Raw genomic sequence first — 19,734 nt, 5'->3', positions numbered from 1 at the left:
TCCTTCTACGGCCGAGTGCTCCCCCGTCGCCCGTACAGGCCTCAGGTGGTTTATCGGCCCGCCCATCAGTGTCGCCCGGCCCCCGCGGCGGCACCCGTGAGTGGCGCCCCCCGCACGTCCTCGGCTTCCTCCCTCAGAGCTACACGGGGCGGGGGGGGGGACCGAGGCCGGGGCCGGGGTTGCAGCGTGCCCAGGAGTCCCAGGGAGGTCGCGCAGTGGTGAAATGGAACCGGAGGCCCGTCCAGCCCGGCACTTGGAGGTGGGTTCGAGGCCGCCCCCAGCGTGCACCCGTGTGTCACACTCGCCCTGCGGGGGCTACTCGTGGGGCGCCGCGTCCCCCTTTCTCGGGAGGTCATGCGTTTCTCGAGGGTGGGAGCCGCGGCCCGCTCGCCGCCGGTTCTGCTCTGCCGCCTCGTGCGGAGCCGGTTTAATAGGTGAGCCTTTACCGAATTCCTGAGCTCACGCGCCAGGAACACACACACACTCAGACGGGCCCCAGACGGGCCGCCCCCGCCCCGAGGGAGGGTCTGACAGTTCCCGGGGAGCAAAGACGAAGACCAGCTGACACAGGCCTTCCCTCCCCTCGGCGCCGTGTGTGGGGTGCCAGGGGCACCGGGGGGACCGAGGGGCCCTTCCTCATCCGTGCTGCGACCCAGGGCCCACGGTGGCCCATCCGAGGCCTTCGTGACTTGTTCTTCCACTTCCCCACTCACGAGAACCCCATCCGCGTTTCATCCCCTCCCCCCCCCCCGTCTCACGCACACACACCCCCCGTGTGCTCCCTTTGCGTCCTCTCCTTCGAGTGGCACGACGCGGACACCGTGTCCTTTCCCTGCAGTGCTCACCCAAGACAAGCCCCAGGCGGTCATGGACGCCGGCCCCTGGCTGGATGGCCATGCGGAGCCCTTTACAATTTTGGTTGATTTCACCCCGACCCCACGCCTACACTCAGTGTCTCAGGTTGAGGGACAAAAAAGCGAGGAGGCAAACAGTGAGTGTCCTGCTGTCCCCCCACAGATGAACTCCACCTGCACGCACTTCCTCCCGCCCCCAGGGGCACGGGCCGCCGCCGATCACCGCCCTCAGCGGTTCCCCTGCAGCCCCCTGTTTGGGTCGGACGGTCAGAGTCCGCCGGTAAGACACGCCACGGTTTCCCGCCCCCTTTCTCCCGCGCGCCAGCAACTTCTTCCTGCGGACACGGCGGGTTCGTAGCCCGTCGAGAACTGGAGCTCCACCATTGACCCACTGAAGTGCCCGGGCTGTCCGTTGAGGTGGGCTGTCTTTCGGGGGGGAAACTGAGGCACAGGGGTCAGAACACCTGCGCAGATCACACCTGAGGGAAGGTGTGCATCTCGCCTCGGTGCGGTCCTGCCCCGGGACCGGCCCGCTGTCCGCTCACGTCCGTGGGTATATCTTCCTTCCTTGCCTCTGCACCCGAGTCCGCGGCAGACGGGGCCGAGATGGCGGCCGTCGGGGCCGGGTTCCCCTGGTCCTGGAGAGCACCGGAGTCGATCGGATCTCCAAGGTGTCCTCCCCGGTCCTGGACCACCAGTAACGTCCTCTCCTCTGAGCTGTCCCGTGCTCTCCGCAGGGGAGGTCCTGTGTCCCCAGGGGGGAGATGGGGACAGGATGGGCCTGGAGGCGCCTGGTTTTCTGGTGCGTTGGCGTTCGTCCTCTTGCTCTGCAGGTTTTTTTCCTCCCTGTGTTCCTCCCTCCCTCCCTTCCTCCCACAAACACCTGTCGCTCGCCCAGGCCACACGAAGCGCAGGGACACAGCTGCGAGCAGCGCATCATTTTCACTTCGGTGGCCGTGTCTCATCTGGACCTGTGTGTCCGAGGAGGCCTAAATGCCTTTTCGCACTGCTGGGGAGCCGTTTAGCCGTCAGTCCTCACGAGGAGCAGTGATGAAGGAAGATCCTCTCTCCCTTCGGTGGAAAACCAGAATGTGCTGTCTCCTAAAATCGAATACTGCATTTCCGCCCAAGTTCACTTTTTTTTTTAAGGCCACCACTCACCAGCCATTCCCGGTAAACACGTTTTGGGCATGAGCTGTCATCCCTGTGTAATGTGAAGCCCTGCCCCCAGAGGAAGACCCCAAGCTGGAGATTTTGAGGAAGGAGACGCATGCCCGCGTCCATCAGGACGGGACATGCTGCTGCCCTCGGACGGAGCACGCGAACTCGCGTGTGTTGCACTCGCGGACCCGGCCAGCGCCACATGCCCCAGCGTGAGTTCATCTCATCGCCACGCGGGCTCCGGGAACCCGCGGCCCCCCGCCTGCGGGCAGGCACGGCGGATGTGTGTCCGGTTAGCCCTTGCAGCCTCCTTCCCGGGGGCCGGCGTGCCTCTGCGGTTCGGTCACCCGGCGCCGGGGCCAAGAGCCTGCCCGGTGGCCTCGCTGTCCTCGGCCGCTTCCCTCAGAACGTGCCAGCGGCCGGAAACCGACACCCGCTGCCGTGTCCGGATTTAGTTCTGACCAAGAAAGGCTTTACGAATAGTGCTGACCTTCTCGGGGGGGCGGGGGGTGGAGGACAGGGCCCAGAGGAAGTGGGGACACAGCATGTCCCTCCTTCCGCCTCAGCGCCTCTGTGCTGAATGGGTTGAAAAACCGCGCCAGCCCCGGCCGGCGGCCCGCGGGTCGGAGTGTGACCCTCCCGTAAACGGAAAGGTTGCAGGTCGCGTGCAAGAGGCAGCAGGTCCGTGTCTCTCTCTCATGGACAGCCCCCCTCCCTCCCGCCCTTCCCGCCTCTCGAGTCAGTGGGCGTGCGCTAGGTGAGGATGAAAGCAATCACCCCAGCGGGCTCAGCACCAGCTGGGGCGTCAGCAGCTGGAGGCACCTTGCATCACACATGCTTCCTCCTTGGGGACGTGACACACTGACCCCTGGCCACCGACACACGGCCACGGGACTTCCGTGTCGGAGCGCAAGGGGGTGTCTCCTGACCTCGGGGCAAGTGGGGCACCTCTCGGGGACGCTGATGCCCCTACCCTTTCCCTCCAAGGGCACTCTCCGGCTGTTCTGGTTGGCCACTAGTGTTCTTCCTGTTACAACCCAGCCTGGGGACACCGCTCACTTTCCCAGACACTGAGCGTGCTCCCGCTCCGCTGGCCAGGTCCCACTGCCCGTCACCTGGGCAGCGGGTGCGCAGGCTGCTTGGTCTTCTGGAATGTGCTGTCAAAGTCCGTCCTCCCTGCCGAGGTCTCTGAGCACCCCAGCGGCAATGCACCCTACATGGGCGTCCTCCGGGGTTCCCGCCCACCCGGAGGCCCCCTGCTCCTCTGTTGCGCTGGGTGAGCCGCTGCCTCCCGGGTGCCCTCCTCTTCCCCAGGACTTGTCGCTCTGCGCTTGTGCCAGGGGCCGGCCTGTCTTTCCGCTTTAGCGCCACGTTCCTTGAGGTCATGTTTGTGTTTCTAATTTCGGGGGGAAACTGACAGGGTGCTGGCCTGGCTGGCCACACCAGGCCAGGACTCGAGGCTCCGCCAGGAGCCGCCTGCGGCCGAGTGTGCGTTGTAACCTCTCCGAGCCCCGGTTCTCCACTCTGTGAGCTGGCACGCAGCTCTTGGCTCCTGGGCGCGGTGCAGGGCGAACGGAGACGCCGGCGAAGGCTGCGGCCCCGCCCCCGCCCCCCCACATGTCCTCTGCCTGCATCGCCCGCGTGGACAAGCTCCAGGGCGCTGGACACGGCAGGGGGAGTGCTCGTCCGAGGAGACAGCGCCGCTGAGGACGGAGGATGTCCGCGCTTCTTGGGGACGCGCGAGCTGCGCGTCTGCGACCTGCTGCACGCCTGCCCTTCCTTCCTCCCGCACGTCCCACCTGGAGAGGAAGCCGTTCCGGGGTGGAGCCCGCGTCCCACGAAGGGCCAGGTCCTCCTGGCCTCAGGCGAGCTGGGCAAGCGAGGCCTGGGTGTGAGGACAGGCTGGCCCCGGCGGTGGGAAGCGGCTGTCCCCTGCAGGGACGCCCCGTGCGTGGGGCAGGAGGAGCGGGCAGTGCTGTGTGTGGCGGGGTCTGCCCTGCGGGGCCCCGGCTGTGTCAGGGGAGCCTGGGCTGGCTGGGCGGAGGGGCCTGCGGGGGCGCGGAGGGGCGAGGGGTGCACGTGCGGCGGGGAAGCCCCTGGGAGGCACCCCCGCCGCCGGCTGTACTTCTGGGAGGGAGGCCGAGCGGGGCCCTTCTCCGGACCCTGCGGCCTCGGCGCGGCCGGAAGGCCCGCGTGGCTGGGCGGGCGGGCGGGCCCCCGGGCACAGGTCTGGCCTGCGAGGCGGCGCTTCCTGCACGGAGCCGCGGTGCCCGGGGACAGCCCCTCCTGGCCCGTGGCCATCCCTTGTTGGAAGCAGACAGTCTGGCGTTGATTCACCCCGTGGCCCGCGGGTAACCTGCCTGGCGGGGCTTTTTCCAAGGAGCTGCAGCTCCGGCGGCTCGGCGGCCCGGCCGTCTGACTTTTCGGAAAATTCTGCAGCTCGGTTTACGCAGGCCGGCGGCTCCATTTTCCACGCAGCCCACCGGCATTCGCTGAGCACCTACTGTGCGCCGGGTGCGAGGTTGGGTCGGGAGGCCGAGGCGCAGTCCCAGCCCTCTGGCCACTCAGGTTTAGCGGGGAAGGAAGCGGGAAAAGTCGCCCTGGAGAAAGGTGAGGGGGAGGCAGCCCGCCCAGCCGGGGGGCGGGGCCGTCCCGCTCGGACTCTCTGCTCCATTGGCTGAGTGACTCCCAGCCTCAGTTTCTCCATCGGGACCCTGTGAAATGCCCGCTTGGCTGCTTTGCTGAGAAGGCTAGAGACCGGGGCAGCTGTGCGGTGGGCCTGGCTCAGGGCCTGGCCCTGCTGGTGCTCCCGCAGTGGAGGCTACTGCCCCAGCCGGGTGGCTCCCTGGCTCGCAGCATCGTCCCGTGGACCAAGAGTTCACGAGTTCGATTCCCAGGCAGGGCACATGCCTGGGTTGTGGGTTCAGTCCCTGGTGGGAGCACATACGAGGAGGCAACCATTCGAGGTTTCTCTCTCTCCCCCTGCAACTCTCCCTCCCTCTCCCTTCCTCCCTTCCTTCCTCTCTCTCTCTAAAAGCAATGAAAAAAAAAATGTCCTTGGGTGAGGATTAAAATAAAAAAAAAGAAATGGCGGCTGTTGTTCATCCTCGTTGCTAAATGCAGTGTTGTATGTAGACAGAACGAAAACCAGGCACACACCGCCCCGCCCCCCGCCCCCCAGCCTGTGGAACCCCTCCCTCCGTGTTTGCTCGGCCAGAATTCAAGCCCATCGGAGCCGGATTCGGGGAGAGGGTCCCGCGAGCGCCCCTTCCCCGGACCACCATTCAGAAGGTACCATCTGCACACGCGTGTGCTGCCATTTCTCTAACGGAAAAAGAGTTAGGAGAATAACAGGCCCTCAGTCACGAGCTTTGTTCGTTTCCCGACCGGACCGCAAAGATGCGGGTTCCACACGGGTCCAGGTGAGTCCCGGACACTTGGCTTCGCAAAGGAGCCCCCCGCCCGTCAGCTGGGCTCCGGAGGCACAGGACACCACCGCGGGACCCCTGGCCACCCAGCCCCATCCCGAACGCCCCCCCCCCCACCCTCCTGTGAAACCCTGTTTCCATCCACATCCTGGAAAGCCGGCCCCTCTCTCCTGGGCCTTTCAGTTCTGGGAGCCATGCCATTTCTTGGAGCCGCCTGGAACGCTCTCCTGGACCGACTCCCCCGTGCCGAGCCTTGCGCCTCGGGCCCTTCTGAGGGCCGAGTGTTCCCCCCCTCGCCTGTGAACAGAGGGCTGGTTTGAGAGTTCCTCCGCCTGCCGAGGGGCGAGCCCGCTCCGGGCGGGGCCCCGCACGTGCCTCGCCCGGGTCCTCCGGGTGCGCGGGCCTCTCCCAGGACTCTCCGTCTCGGGGTCCCTCCCTCTGGCCGAGGCTCAGCCCCTTTCCGGGGGGGCCCCCTCACGTCCCCACAGGACGCGCCCCCACCCGCTCGGTCCCCCGTGAGCCGTCGCTGACCCGGAGCAGGGAACTATTTTTCCAGCCGGGGGGAGACACTGCAGACCCTGCCGTGTGACCTCGTGCCCAGCGCTGCCGCCCCGTCCCGAGCTCCTTGGGACGTGCGGGCGGCAGGACGCGGTCTGTGCCGGGAACACCCGCGCTCCCAGAGCCCGGGAGGGGTCACCCACGTCCTGGGGGCTCAGTGGACATGTGCTGAGGGGCGGGAACGCGGGCTCCTCGCACGGACTTCACGCTTTCGAGTTAAAGCCGCGGGCGTCGGACGTCGGGTGGGACCGTGACCGTGTCCGGGTGTCGGGCTCCCTTCTGGGAAATGGCCTTTGGAGAGCGCGGTGCAAGCCGGTGGCACTTGTGGACCGCGACCCGGGCTCTCCCCGGCCAGTCCCGGGGCTCTTGGGCTCACCCGCGTCATGGGGGTGGAGAGTGAGAACCTTCCAGAAAGACAAGCTGTGTGCGCAGTTCCCTGCGCCCGGGCTTCTGCCTGGCGGACGATGTTAGGAGAAGATCCAGGAGCTGAAATCAGAAGGGCGAGGAAAACACGGATGAAATCTCCGTGAAAAGGGCTGCCTCTTTTGCCCCCGCGGAGGGGGGACGTTTTGTGAGCGCGTCTCTGCCCTTCCTTCCCGCTGTAGCCGTCTTCCAACGCAACAGACACGCTGCCCCTCGGGGTCTGGGCCTCCGTCCGTCGTGTGTGGCAGCTCACGTCCCGTGTCACGTGGGCGCTGTGCAGACTTCAAGCCTCGGGGGCCTGGACGAAGCTTTGGGAGTGTCCAGGGCTCTCCTGCGCCCCCGCGGCCGGATGGAACTCGAGAAAGAGGGAACACGGAGGCTCCTTCCTAGGCGATGCGCCGCGCCCGCTGGGAGCTCCTTCCTGGACCTCGGGGACGAGGCCCCCGAGGGAGACGGGGTGGCCCCCTGGTTCGTGCAGGTCTCTGTGTCCGGTAGGATCGCTCCGCCGCTCGCTGACACGTGGGCCGAAGCAGCACATCCCGGGGAATCGAAGTCCAGAGCGATTAATGATTATCTCACACCCGCGCTGTTTGCTCTGCGGTCGAGGGAGACTTGCGCGGCTGCCGGGGCGTCTGCGCTCGACTCTGAGACCTGCCCTGGACTTCGTGGCAGCCCCTTCCCTGCGAGAGCTGCCGTCTCCGGGGCTGACACCTAGTCTGGAGGGACACAGTCCCGCCTCCTTCCCCGAGGGCCACTGCAGCCAGGGGCCTGGCCCCTTCCCGCCCGGGCCGCCGGCTGCTCTGGGGAAGGACCGAGCGCCGCAGGCGCCGCTGTGCGACGGGGCACATGCCTGCCGTGTCCCTGCAGGTGCCGCTCACCCGGAACCTACCTAACCCCTGGGGTCCAGCTCGGCCCGCGCCAGCAGGAGACACATGCCTGTCGTAAGGCTTGAGTGCCTGCCTGCCATGGCCCGGAGAATGGGGGAGAAGACTACGCAGTCGTCCTGAAAAGTAACATCTGTTTGAGCAGGAGTGCACGTTTCATGAAACTCGGGAGGCCTGGGCCCTCCCCAGCCTGTCTGTCCGGGCGTCCCCGGAGGGGCCGACCCAGGGGTGCCCCGCAGCCCTCAGCCACCTCCCTGCCACCCACCAGGCCTGGGGTGTCCCCGGATCCTGCTTTGCCTCCTGACGGGGTCCTGACGCCCTCAGACGAACCGTTGCTCCTCTTGAAGTGACTCTTGACTCTTCTCCCCAACTGCATCCCTGTCCCCTCTGGTCACCTGGGGCCACATTCCTGTCACACCTGCACCCCCCCCCCGCCCCCAGAGCCCACCTCTGTGTGGGCCAGCAGGGGCCACATCCCACCATTTCCTGGGCTCCGTGCTGGAGGAAGGCAGGGAGGCGGGCTGGGGAGACTGTGGGGGGGGGGAGCTTTCAGCCGAGGGCAGGGGTGCGAGTGGGCGCCCCAAGAGGGACGGCCTGGGAGGCCCCCCGCACACGACCTCGCTTCTGACTGGGCTGGCGTCGGGTGGCGGTCCTGACAGGTGCCCGGGCAGAGTAGCCAGACCAACTTCTCAAGTGGTCATATTTGAGAATCTTAAACATTCCCACTTCAAGAATGTTTTCACTATTATTCTTTTGTGAACCGTGGCAAAGCACGCCGAACACAAAATGGACCGTCTCGGCCGGTTTTCCGGGCACTGTTCAGTGAACCCTTACAGTAAATCCACTTGGTTGTCACCACCCTCCAGCCGCAACACGCCTGTTGCCGTGCAGAACTGCCACTCTGTCCCCGTAAAACAATCCCTCTCGCTGCCCCTGCCCCGGCCAGGGAGACCTCTGTTCTGCTCTCCGTGTCTGTGAGTTGGACCCCACCGAGCCCCGCACGGACGAGGAATCCCACAGGATTCACCCTCTCGTGGCTCGTGTATGTCACTCAGCGTGATGTCCCCGGGGCCCATCCACGCTGCAGCCTGCGTCTGAATCCCTTGCCGCTTAAGAACGAATGATGTCCCACTGTCCAGGTGGACACGGGTTTGCTGCTCTCCGTGACGGGCAGCGGGCCGCTTCCGCCGCTCGGCCGCCATGGCGAGCACACGAGGCTGCTAGGGACCGGGGTGTGCGGACGCCTCTTCGGATCTTGGCTTTTAATTTGGGGGGTGGGGGGCGAGAGGGCATATCCCTGCTTTTACTTTTTAAAAACGGCTTGAAGAAAGAAGAAACAGATTCAGTCCTAGTTTTTTGGTGTGCTTATTAAAGGCAAATAATTACTGAACATTAGCAAACTCACATTTTGGTGGCTTCCTTACGTCCAAACGACTCTATATATGAAAAATGGAGTATGTGTGCCTGGGGTGCGTGAGAAGGGAAGATTAACTGGTGTGCCAAAAAGGTATTTCGGTGGACTGTTGAGTTATGTTTGCACAAGGTTTTACTTGCTTAGAGGTCAACAAAAATAGCTTGCCAGCCGAACATGATCTGGGTTTAAAATACTTTTGCAGGCTGGACGTTTAGTTCGTGCCCAGAGAGAAATGTGTAAGGGCTTTGGCATGTGCACGTGTGTTCAGGAATTTCCAGGTATAATACTGTACAGAAAAGTCCCCTTTTCTTCTGTGCGTGTGGTGGAGGTGGGGCTCCCGCACTGAGAGGCTCCCCGGCACCCGCCGGGTCTCCCCCAGTTAGTTCAGCTCGGTTCTGGAAGGACCTGGGCCTGGCGTGATCCTCGGCTAGACCGGCCCTACTGAGGCGGTCTAAAGATCGGCCTGGGGGGACATGGGCTCCCCGAGTTAGCAGTTTCTCATGACAGGGTGTGAGGCAAGGACAGCCAGATGGGAGAGACACGCAGGGTGCGGTATGGGGAGAGGGTGCGGTACGGGGGGAGGGCGTGGAGCTCCCGTGCTCCCTGGGGGTGGCGCCCTCCCAGCATCTGACCCTGCTCGCCCACCCAGAAGCTCTGCGAACTCATTCTGCAGGGTTTTAGAGAGACTTCATTACCAGGCAGGCACGACTCAGTCGTTGGCCGCCGGCGATGGGCTCAGCCCCCAGCCCATCTCTTCCAGGCGCTCAGGAGGGTGGGGCTGCAAGTTCCTCTGAATCACTAGGTCAGATCTCCTGGCCCCTGGCCCCCGGCCCCCATCCTGCGGTGTTCTGGGGGGCCTCATTAGCATAAACCCAGGTGGGGTGGGAAGGAGCTGGTTCTGAATAGCAGAAGAAGCTCCTTTCACTTTCACAAAACGTCTGGAGTTGTTTCAGAACAACGGAAGACCGAATGGTATCCCCCAGATGCTCCTGGTACTCTCACCGCTTAAGACACCCCCGGGGTCATGGGGGCCAGAAGACCCCTCTCCTTCCTCTGTCAGAGCTTCCCGAGGGCCACCTACTCTCAGGGACCGGCCGGCCGGGGGCGCATCTGCTCCCAGCCCCTCATCACCCCGGGGTGTCGAGCTCTGTCGGCAAGTCCGCCCCACCTGCCGCCCGGCACGGACTGCTCCTGGGACACGTTGGGAGGAAGGTGGGAGGAAATGGGTTTGTCGGGAAGGGCGGCGCAGATGTGTCCTGAACACACCGTGCACCTCCCAGGTCTCCGAGGCGCCCAGGCCCTTTGGTAAGGCGGACCACCCCGGAGTCCTCATTACTGAGCCCGCACACAGACCCCGCAGGTGTGGTCGAGGAGGCCGGGTGGGGCCCCCCGAGTTCCGGGGCGTCTTCTGGAGCTGACCCTCCCGTGCCTGCGGCGGGTTGCTCGGGGCAGCGGGGGCGGGGGGCTCTCCTTCCGGCTCTTCCCAGCCTGGTGTGAGGAAGAGCTCCGCCCGGAGTGGCCCACGGGCGCGGCGTGAATGTGTCCCCCCGCACTTCCGTCCCTTGGAGAGCTAACCTGGCCTCGGCCTGCTGGCCACGGTGGGGCGAGGAGCGCGTGTGAGTCTGAGGTCAGATGAGCTGCTCAGATATTTGGGACAAAAGTCGATGCCCGTTTTAGATGGGGTTATTCTAGGAAGGAAAGTAGCTATTAATATCTTCACTTACCACCGCGTTGTTTGACCTACATTTGTTGCAGTGACTGCGTCCTTCCAAATGAGTGCGGAGCGAGGCGGGGGTTATAAAACCGTTTTCCTTCCCCTTCCTTCCAGCATTCCTGCTGGAGGGAGGTGCGTTCTCACGGAAAGTATTTTGGCATCGAGTTAGCAGCGCACAGACACATGATGTCTGCTTTCCTTTCCAGAACCCTCTCTCTTGTCCGTGCCCTGGTCATTCGATCCTGCAGGTCAAATGTGGCTGTGCAGAAAGGCTTTGACCGGTGGCTGGTTATCGATCGTCACGGGCTTCGCGCGGGGGCCCCCCACGGGGGCAGGCGCACGAGCTGCCCGCATGGACCGTCTGCAGGGAGTGAATGCCCCTCGGTAACGTCTTCGAGGAGGGGCATTTTGGAGTCAAGTCCTTAAGATCCCACTCTGGAAGACTCCATTCCGAGTCCTCGTGAGCATTTAACGAAGTTTAAATAAAATCAGGCAACCGTGAGGGCTTGGATTATCTAAAAAGATAAAGTGCTAATTGGCCCTACCAAAAAATTTAAAGTTTGTTCTACAGTAGGAGGTTTTTAGATTCTTTACCTGAAGCTTTATTTTTATTCTGAGGACTGTGGAAAACAGGCCAGTTTGAAACAGGCCGATACAGTGGTTGTGCTTGATGCGTGAAAATTGTAACCTACTGAGGGCAGGGCATCAGGCTGACCCGGCCGAGTTTCACGGAGCCGTAATGAAATGTACGCACGCAGGAAGTAGTTCCGTAAGGGACCCACCTCCGAGGAGAGGTGGGGCATTTTGCGAGGGCGGCATTGTGTCCGTACCTTGGCAGCCAGTTCAGCTTTAACGTCTACTTGCAGTACTGCCAGCACTGCTCTGTGTTCTGGAAAGCAGGGGGCAGAGAGGGGTGGCCTGCGAGCGACCCGGGTGGCCGAGAGGAGCAGAGAGAGGGGGAGGACAGAGGACGGGGCCGCCCGGTGCAGCGAGCACAGCCCAGGGCTCTCGGGGACGCCAAGGAAATACTCGCTCCAGTGGAAGTCCGCCTGAGGGGGGCGAGACCTCTTCTTCCTGGAAGAAGTCTGTCGACCCGAGCTGCCCTCTGCCCCGTCCCGGGGGCAGGACGACCGCGGCAGACCCCGGCCTTTGCCGTCTGCGGAGTGTCCTCCTGCGGCCGAGCAAGTCCAGAACGCAGCTGCCTGAGCCCGGGGGCAGCCGGCCTGGCCTTGGCCTCCAGGCCACCGGGGTGCATCCTGGGGGTCACTCCCTCACGGCAGGGAGCTTCGTGTCCACCCGTATTGACTCTGAAGTGGCCCCTTAGGACGGGAACCTGGAGTCGTCACCAGGGTGAGCTGCGGCTCCGGGCACTGATGGTGCCGCACAGCTTCCAGTGAGCTGCTATCACGTGTCGACCGAGTATCGGCACAGGACGTGCCCAGCGTCGACGATGGACAGGACCCTCCTCGAACGTGGCCGAGGCCCCCCAGATCTGCGAGCGGCCGCGTGGCGCGCAGCCCCTCCCATCGGGTGAACGCCCCGAGGTCTCAGCGAGTGCACTGGCCCCTGGGGCCTGACCGGGCAGCCGGCTGGCTGAGGGCGGGAGGTGTCTGTGACTTTTGCCCTTGTAGGTGCTGCTTCCTGTGTTTGCGGCTGAGGGCCCCTCTCAGCCACGCGGCCCACGGGGACAGGGGACAGGGGGCCCTGGGTTTCTGTACGCCCCCTCCCTGCCCCGCCCCCCACCCCCGGGACTCGGCTGACTTCGGCGTCCTGCCGTGTGACACATTAAATCTTAATGCCACGGTCATTATTAATGATTAATTCGGCACTTTCGTCCTCTTCCTATCTGGCCTCAGGATTAATATTTGACTGCTCGTGACCCGAGCTGCCGCACAGCCCCCAGAACTGCAGCGCCGAGGCGGGACTCTGGGGCCCAGGTGGGGCCTCCCGCTCCCCTTCCAGCCCGGCCCTCCAGCCCCGGCACCGCCCCCCCGCCGTCACTCATGTCCTTGGCGTCAGCAGCCACCGCAGCAGCCGGGCCTCCGTGTCTCTGAGCAGCCATGCCCGCAGCCTCCCACTGCCCCCTTCCCGTCCCTCTGTCCGTCCGTCCTCCGGGAGGCCCTGTGTGATCTGTCGACAGCCCCCCTCGCCTGGGTGCCCCCTACAGACGCCCGTTCGTCTCTTTGCGTCACGTTCTGTCTTTTTGTGCCCTGGCGCCGTAGCAGACATTTGTGTTGGGAGCGGGAGAGGCAGGGAAGGGAGTGTGTTCCGGGAAGTTCTGTGAGCTCATTCATTGAGTGCACACCTGGTGAGCTCAAAGAGGAGCTGCCAGACTTGTTTTCCAATTCAAGGTTCGCTACTCGGTGCTCGTGAGATCTTGGCAAGTGGCTGAATTCCTCCAGGCCCAGTCCTCCGCCGGCAGGCCAGGTTCATGGCCACCCTTTATACTGTTCCGCAGGAGTAGGTGGAATGGAGCTAATAAGTAACGTTTCCCAAGTGTTTGCCATGTGCCAGGCTCCGCTCCAGAGCAGATAATAACTAACCCGCTGCTGACACCCTCCCCCCGGCGGGTGCAGTTGCTCACCCCCAGCCAGAAAAAACAAAACCAGGGCCCCTGAGCCGGGGCCAGCGTCCGCCGTTCCCAGTGAGTGACCTCTCTCGCGCGGCTCTCCGTCCTGCCGGTCGGGACCGTGGCCTCTGGCGGGCCGAGGGTCTTGCCGCCGTGCGCCCCGGGCCCCTCGCTCGCTGAGTGGGCGTCACATGGGGCTGCTGGGGGAACAGGCGGGACTGGATACGTGACCTGCTGCGAGCTGCCTCGGAGTCACCCTCAGCCGTTATTTACCACGTTGTTAAAAAGTGACCGATCTGGAAAACGCGGAAAAAAGGAGTCAGTGTTATTGTAACGTATTGGGTTACAGGCGAGAGAAACCAACTCACGCTGGCTGCACGCAGCACACTGGCTATACGGACGCAGGAATGTTTTCCAGAGCTCCCAGCAGGAAGCGGCCAGGCCTGAGACAGGATGGGCGCCACGCCAGGCACAGCTGCCCGGAGCCCGGCCCACGTCCCAGCCTCCAGCGCTGTCCCTTCCCCGGCCCTCCCTGCGTCTCCGAGAGTCCTGGCTCCCGTCCCTCACCAGGGGATCAGCCAGCTTCTCCAGAGAGATGGGACCAGCAGGATGTGCGTGTACACACACGTCCGCACACACACGTGCAGAGGCGGGCAGTTGAGGAACTGGCTTGCGTGGTTCTGGAAGTGCACGGTCGAAGGCTGCAGGGTGGGCGGACGGGCTGGAGACCCGGGGAACGGCTGCAGGGAGGAAGCTGGAGCAGGGCCCCCTCTTGCCGAGGGGACCTCAGGCTTCTCTCTTAAGGCTTCACCTGATGAGAGGGGGCCCCCACACACTGCACATGGCCCTCTGCCACGCTCAGTCCCCGAGTTTACAGTCAGTCACGTTGAGACAATACCTCGTCAGCATTATCTAGAGCCATGCTGGGCCACATCTCAGGGCAGTACCGTGTTTTAGCGAAGTCGCTGCATAAAATCGTCCACCCGCGTCCCCGAGTGCACCCCTCCGGCGTCTTCTGTGCTCCCTGGCGCTCTCTGCCCCAGCCATCTCTGCGTCTCTCTCTGCGTCTCTGCGCAGGCCCTCCCCCCATGAAGACAGGCCTGCCCTGGCTCTCAGGCCAGGCGAGAGCAGAGGCTGGGCGCCTGGCGGTCCACAGCCACTCAGGGAGCCTCTCCACCACGGCTTTGACCGCCGGCAGCCCTCCTGGCGGGTCTCACGGGCCAGGGCTGGTGTCCTCATGGGTGCTGCTCTGTTTCCACGCTTCTTCTAGATTTTCAGGGAAGGGGGGATCCTGAGGGGCCTAAGGAGGGCTCCACGTCCCCCTGTGACCCAGCCAGCCGAGGCCAGGAGGGTGGGGTCACGTTGCCCGACCCTGGCTGAGTGCGGCCCCCACCCCGACGACACAGACGTGCACTGAGAAGGCGCCCTGAAAGGCGCCTCCTGCACGGGCGGGTGGGGGTGCGGGCGGGCTCCAATCACCGAGCCGCCTCTGGAATATTGATAAATGTTACCAAGCGTAGCAGGCGTTCGTGCTTACCAAAATTCATACTCCTCAGGTAGGCTCCGGTGCCCTCCAGCAGCGTTTCTGAAAGAGAGTTTGGGAACCCGGTTGCGGAGATGCGCCCTTGGCTGTGACCCCTCGCTGTCGCTCAAGTTTCTTTCTCGCCTCGCCTTTTGCTGCCCAGAGGATGACGTGGACCTGGAGGCGCTGGTGAGCGACATGAGTGCGTCCCTGGAGAGCCTGTACGCAGCGTGCAGCATGCAGTCCGATACAACGCCCCTGCGCCAGAACGGCCAGCACACCCGTGACCAGCCGCCGCCCTCGGGGGCCAAGCCTGCCCCGCCGCAGGCGTCGCCGCAGCAGAAGGTGCAGCGTTCCCAGCCCGTGCACATCCTGGCCGCCAGGTAGGGCCCTGGGCCTTGGAGGGCGGGTGGGAGGGGCCGGTGCGGCTGCGGAGGCGGCGTGCCGCTCTCCGCGCGCGTGACGTGCAAGGGCGTGGTGCTCTGGCCTCCTGAGCTCCGCAGGCGGGTGCGTACCTCTGCCCTGGGCTGCGTGGCAGCGCTCGGTTGGGACAGGTACCTACTCAGGAGTTAGCAGAGGGCTCTAAGGCCACACTGCCCAGACCAGGGCCCAGGACCCGGGCAGTGGCCTCCCTGGCCCTTGTCAGAAAGGTGTGACTGCAGACATTTGGTGACATCACCCAGGGCAGTGAGCAGAGGCGCCTCCGGAAATACTGGGCTGGGGGGAGGGGCCCAGAGAGTGGTGGAGAGCCCCTTGCAGGTGGCGGGTCTCCGAACTGGGTGTTAAAGGGTAGGTAGGCATCCACGCACGGGGGAAAGATTTTGTGAGCACAAGAGAGAGTCCCTGGTGTTGCAAATGGCAGGATCCCTTCCTTTTACAGGTGGACGATATTCCATAAACGCACGCACACACCAGGTTTCCTTTATCCGTTCATCCGTAGACGACCACACGGACAGGACGCTAACAAACGAGCCTGTCGTGGAGGACAGCCCTACACGGGCCCACTCACGCGCGGAATCTAGAACAGTCCGCCGCACAGACGCAGAGAGCGGCACGGGGGTGGCCGGGGCGGGGAAAGGGCAGCCGTCTGCGGAAGGCACTCTCACCCGTGCGAGGGGCGGGGGTCCCAGGGGCGCCAGGTGCACGCAGAGCCCTTGCTGGCAGTGCTGCGTTGTACGCTGAAAGTTCGGGGTAACACGTATAGGATCCCAGGGGAGTTCGTGGGGGCGTCCACGGAACCCTTCATCTCAGTGCCCGGGGCTCCCCGTACATGCCCTTGCTCCGGGCGCGTGCTTCCGGCACAGTGCCGAGCACTTCCTGTGCGTGCCCCGCCCACCCCCGTCGTCGCTGCCTGTGCGTGCCCTGCGCTTCCGGCGCATGCGGGACGCTTCCTGTGCGTAGGTCTGTCGAGTCCCCGTTTCTTAGCCTGTGTCCCGGTGTCCACAGCCCTACGAGGCGAGTGGCGTGGGGACCCTGAGTGCCCAGGCGAGGCGGCCTGGGCCCGGGGACAGACACGGCTCGCGGCTGGCTCGTGGGGGGCCCTCGGGGGCCGGAAACGCCGTGAGCCTCGAGCTGGGTGCCGCCGCCGCCCGCCGGCGGGCTCCCGGGGAACAGGGCCGCCACTCGCCGGATGTTGTCCCTCTTTGGGGATTCTAGAGAAGGCGCAGGGCCTTCCCCACCGGGCCCTGGTAAGCCCCTGGCCCCTGCGCCTGAGCTCGGTCCCCGGGGCTGCTTCCCGCTGGGACCCCGGAGGGTCTGCCCTCCCGAACCGCCGTGTTGCCAGCCCGCGTGACGTCCCGTAGCTTTGCTTTCGGCCGTCTTTGGGAACTGCTGCAAAGTCAGCTTGGAAACATGGTTTATCGAAGCAGACTTCCACACAGCAGAAAAATGACCGCTTTAAAGTGACAGTTCTGCGTTCAAGACAGCCCCAGCGCTGCGCAGTGACCCGTCTCCAGTGGCAGGACACCTCCGTCCTCACAGGGAGTCCTCACCCATCCAGCAGGGCCCTACACTCCCTCCTCCGTCATCACCACCTGCACCAGGGACGTTACTGGTATTCGCTGTAACCGATGACCCCATGGCAACGCGGCGCCGTCACCGGAAGTCCCTAGGACACGTGACGGTTCACACCTGGTGTCGGACATCTGATGGGTTTGTGCGGGCGGACAACAGCAGCAGCACGAGCCCGTCATCACACCGTCGTGTGGGGTGATCCTGCTGCTGCCTGGAAACACACGGGACCTTGTACATGCTCAGAGGGGCCTGCGAAGGGGACCCTCGGGGGACTGCTGGGATGTCCGGACGCCAGGGCCTCGTCCCGTGAACCTAACTCCTGTTCTTCAGGCTCCTGGGCCAGGTCTGGGCAGGACCACCCTGGAGGTGACGGCGATCTCTCCGGCCTGTTGTTGGGGACCACAGAAGGGATTGTCTTCCCAGCGTGGAGTCAGTCTCCCGGGGCTGTGGGCAGTCGCTCGGGCGGTCAGGGCCTCCCTCTCAGCCGGGGGGACCTGCGTCGCGCAGCAGTCACGGTGTCCGCTGCTGCGCCAGCAAGCCTCCCGAGAGACCGGGCGGGCCGTGGGTGCCGTCAGGTTCTAAAACTGGCGACCAAGTGCTGTGAAGGGGTCGCCCCGTGAGGGGAGGATGGGGCGGGAGCAGATGAGGAGCAGGAATTCCCAGCGGAGGCAGGGCCAGACAGCACCAGGCATCGGCACGCTGGGCGGTGACACCCGTGGGTGGGCGGGGGGTCCCCCACCAGTGGAGCCCGGGGCCTGCCAGCAGAACCGCTGAAGAGAGGAGACATGGGGCGCCTTGCTTGTTTTTTCTGTCGTTCTCCTGATTGCCTCTGATCTGTCCTTGGTGGGTGCTGTGCTTGGGGGCGTGGCAGGTGAGGTGTGAGCCCCTGGGAGGGGGGGCTCCAGAGAAACGCAGGAGGGAGGGAGGGAGGGAGGGAGGGAGGGGCGTGTCCTTTGGAAGCGGCTCCCTCAGCGCCGCGGGTGGGTGCAGCCAGGCCGGCCTGGGGCCCCGAGAGCGCGGGCGGCTGTGCCTTGGGGCGGCAGCTCCGGGAAGCATTCACTCGCGCTCCCTGTCGACCGCCTCTTTGCGTGCGGGGGCGTTCGCGTCACAGTCCAGATGAGGACAACACGGGCGTCTCTCCTGACGTTTTTGTTCGGTCGGAGATGGGCTCCGTTCAGGGCCGTCAGAAAACACGCCCTTGTTCACGAAACCCCTCCGCACATCGGGGGTTCCCAGGCCGGGACTGCGGCGGGGCGGGGTGAGGTGCGAGCCTGGTCTGCGATGTGAGCCTGCGGCACTTCCCGCCGAGGCAGGGAAGCCGCGCCGCCCCGCCCCTTGGAGTCCAGACGCGGGCGGTGTGACTGCGTGTGCCTCTGCGTGTGCCACTGCAGCGAGAGGCACGCCTACGAAGCTCGCCGTCTTGGCCCTGTGCACGGGGCAGTCCCAGGGCTGCGGGCATCGCAGCACCGCGCGCCCTCTCCAGACTCTGGCCCCAGGGAACACAGCCCCACACCCCACGGGCCCCGCCCGCCTCTCCGGCCCACTGCCAGGAGCGGGCTCGCCCAGGGCCCGTCCCTCTGTGGCGGCCTTCCCTCCCGTGGCCTGCGCCCTCGGGTCCGTCCGGGAGGAGCGTGTGGCAGAACATCGCACCTTTTCAAGGCGGAAGAGCATCCCTCTGTGTGGGGGGGCCACACTGTGCCCGCTGCCCACGCGTAGGTGGGTGCACGGGTCGCTTCCCCCTTCGGCGGCCGTGACCAGCCCTGGCGTGATCACCGAGCACCGACCCGTTCACCTGCCTCTCTCCCTTGGGTGTGTCCCCAGGAGTGGGGCTGCCGGGTCAGGCCGGGTGGTGGCTTTCAACCGGCGGTTGTCTCTCCCCCAGACGCCTGCAGGAGGAAGACCAGCAGTTCAGAACCTCGTCTCTGCCGGCCATCCCCAACCCCTTCCCGGAGCTGTGCGGCGCAGAGAGCCCTCCCGCGCTCACGTCCGGCTCCCTACCTCCGAGCCAGGCCACGGCGAAGCAGGTGAGCGTGCCCCCGGCGTGCGCGCCAGGCTGCGCAGCGGCGAGTGCGGGACGGGCGTGCGGCTCCTTGCTCTGGGACGAAGGGAGGGGAATCGTGCGGTCTCGGCTCTTGGTTCTTCTCTTCTTGCAATTGTATTCGCCGCCTTGCAAGACTTTTTCAATTTAGCGGCCAAAATTTCGTTCATGCAGTCAGGGATGGGCCTATACGTGTTAGGAGGAGTCTCATAAAAATGGCTAAAAATTAGTAGCAGTTTGCTGCTTAAAAGACGAGTTTTGGTTTTCTGAAACGGTTTCACCGCCACGTTGTCTTCGGCGCCAGTGACTGTGCGTACCGAACGCCGGCTTTCCCAGGCGCCTGGCCTTCGGCGCAGCGGAACGGCGTCCCCGAGGTGGGGCTGCGCGGCGGGCTGTGCGGGCCCGACCCCGGGGCACACTGAGGCAGGGAAGGGTTCCCAAAAAAAGGCCGCGTCGCCGGGAACCGACCTGCCAGGGCTGGGCTGGCAGCACCGCCCCTCCCGGTTGGCGGGGCCGGGACCTGAGCGGTCTGGCTCCGAGGGAAACGGGGGGGGATGTCCACCCCAGCGTGAGGGCGGCGGGATGAGCGTGCCGCGCCCGCCGTGACGACAGGGGCGTCTCCTGTCCGCTGGGGGCCGGACCCTGCTCCACGGGCTCTACGGCCTGTCTCCGTGTGGTCTGTCTCCGTGCGTGGGGTCTGCTCCTCAGGCCCGCCCCGAGGGGCAGGCGTCGGCGTCCCCTGCCCCCTGTGGTGGGGAGACTGAGGGCCGGTCACAGCGTGCTGGGCCTTGCTGGCAGCAGCGTGCACAGCGGGCTGGGTGTGACCGGGCGCGAGTGGGCGCAGCCCTGGGGCCTTACCCTGGGCGAGCCTTCGGCTTGGGGCGTGGCCTGGCCGCGGTCCGGAGCGCCCGTGCTGGCCGCCGGAAGGGCTCCCCGGGCCTTGGGTGTCCCTCTTCAGCAACAGCGTTTCCGGAGTTCCCCTGCCTCTCCTGCTGGAGTCACTCCCTCCCGCGCCCTCGGTACTTTTCCACGCCTGCCGTCCCGCAGGGCCACGAGCCTCTGGGCCCGTGCCTGCCGCCCTCCTGCCCCTTGTGGGAGACGTTTCTCGTCACGCCCGCCCGCCACAGCGCGCTGCCCCGGTGCCGACCTCACGCCT

General features: G+C 65.0%; 1 protein-coding gene and 1 long non-coding RNA gene across 8 annotated transcripts in view; one reads left to right on the top strand and one right to left on the bottom strand.

Moving 5' to 3' along the window:
- Positions 1–19,734, top strand: part of GRB10 (growth factor receptor bound protein 10) — a 113,702-nt gene that overhangs the window by 66,523 nt on the left and 27,445 nt on the right. For 5 of the 7 annotated variants that reach the window (XM_045828931.1, XM_045828934.1, XM_045828927.1 and 2 more), the window contains 2 exons: positions 14,562–14,910; positions 18,423–18,564. In XM_045828931.1, coding sequence (XP_045684887.1) covers positions 14,562–14,910; positions 18,423–18,564 — 491 coding nt within the window. The remainder of the gene's footprint in view (positions 1–14,561; positions 14,911–18,422; positions 18,565–19,734) is intronic. The other 2 variants (XM_045828933.1, XM_045828932.1) reach the window with 1 other exon arrangement.
- On the bottom strand, positions 11,793–18,762 carry LOC123812199. Its single transcript, XR_006784494.1, has 3 exons — positions 18,539–18,762; positions 14,543–14,590; positions 11,793–13,301 (listed from the first exon to the last, which is right to left on the bottom strand). It is a non-coding gene; the product is annotated as an uncharacterized LOC123812199 (long non-coding RNA).

The sequence above is a fragment of the Phyllostomus hastatus genome, unplaced genomic scaffold (assembly GCF_019186645.2).
Source record: "Phyllostomus hastatus isolate PE091 unplaced genomic scaffold, TTU_PhHast_1.1 phas_scaffold_78, whole genome shotgun sequence".
In the NCBI taxonomy this organism is placed as follows: domain Eukaryota; kingdom Metazoa; phylum Chordata; class Mammalia; order Chiroptera; family Phyllostomidae; genus Phyllostomus; species Phyllostomus hastatus.
The sequence above is the reverse complement of the archived record's forward strand: the minus strand, read 5'-3'. Positions and strand labels throughout refer to the sequence as shown.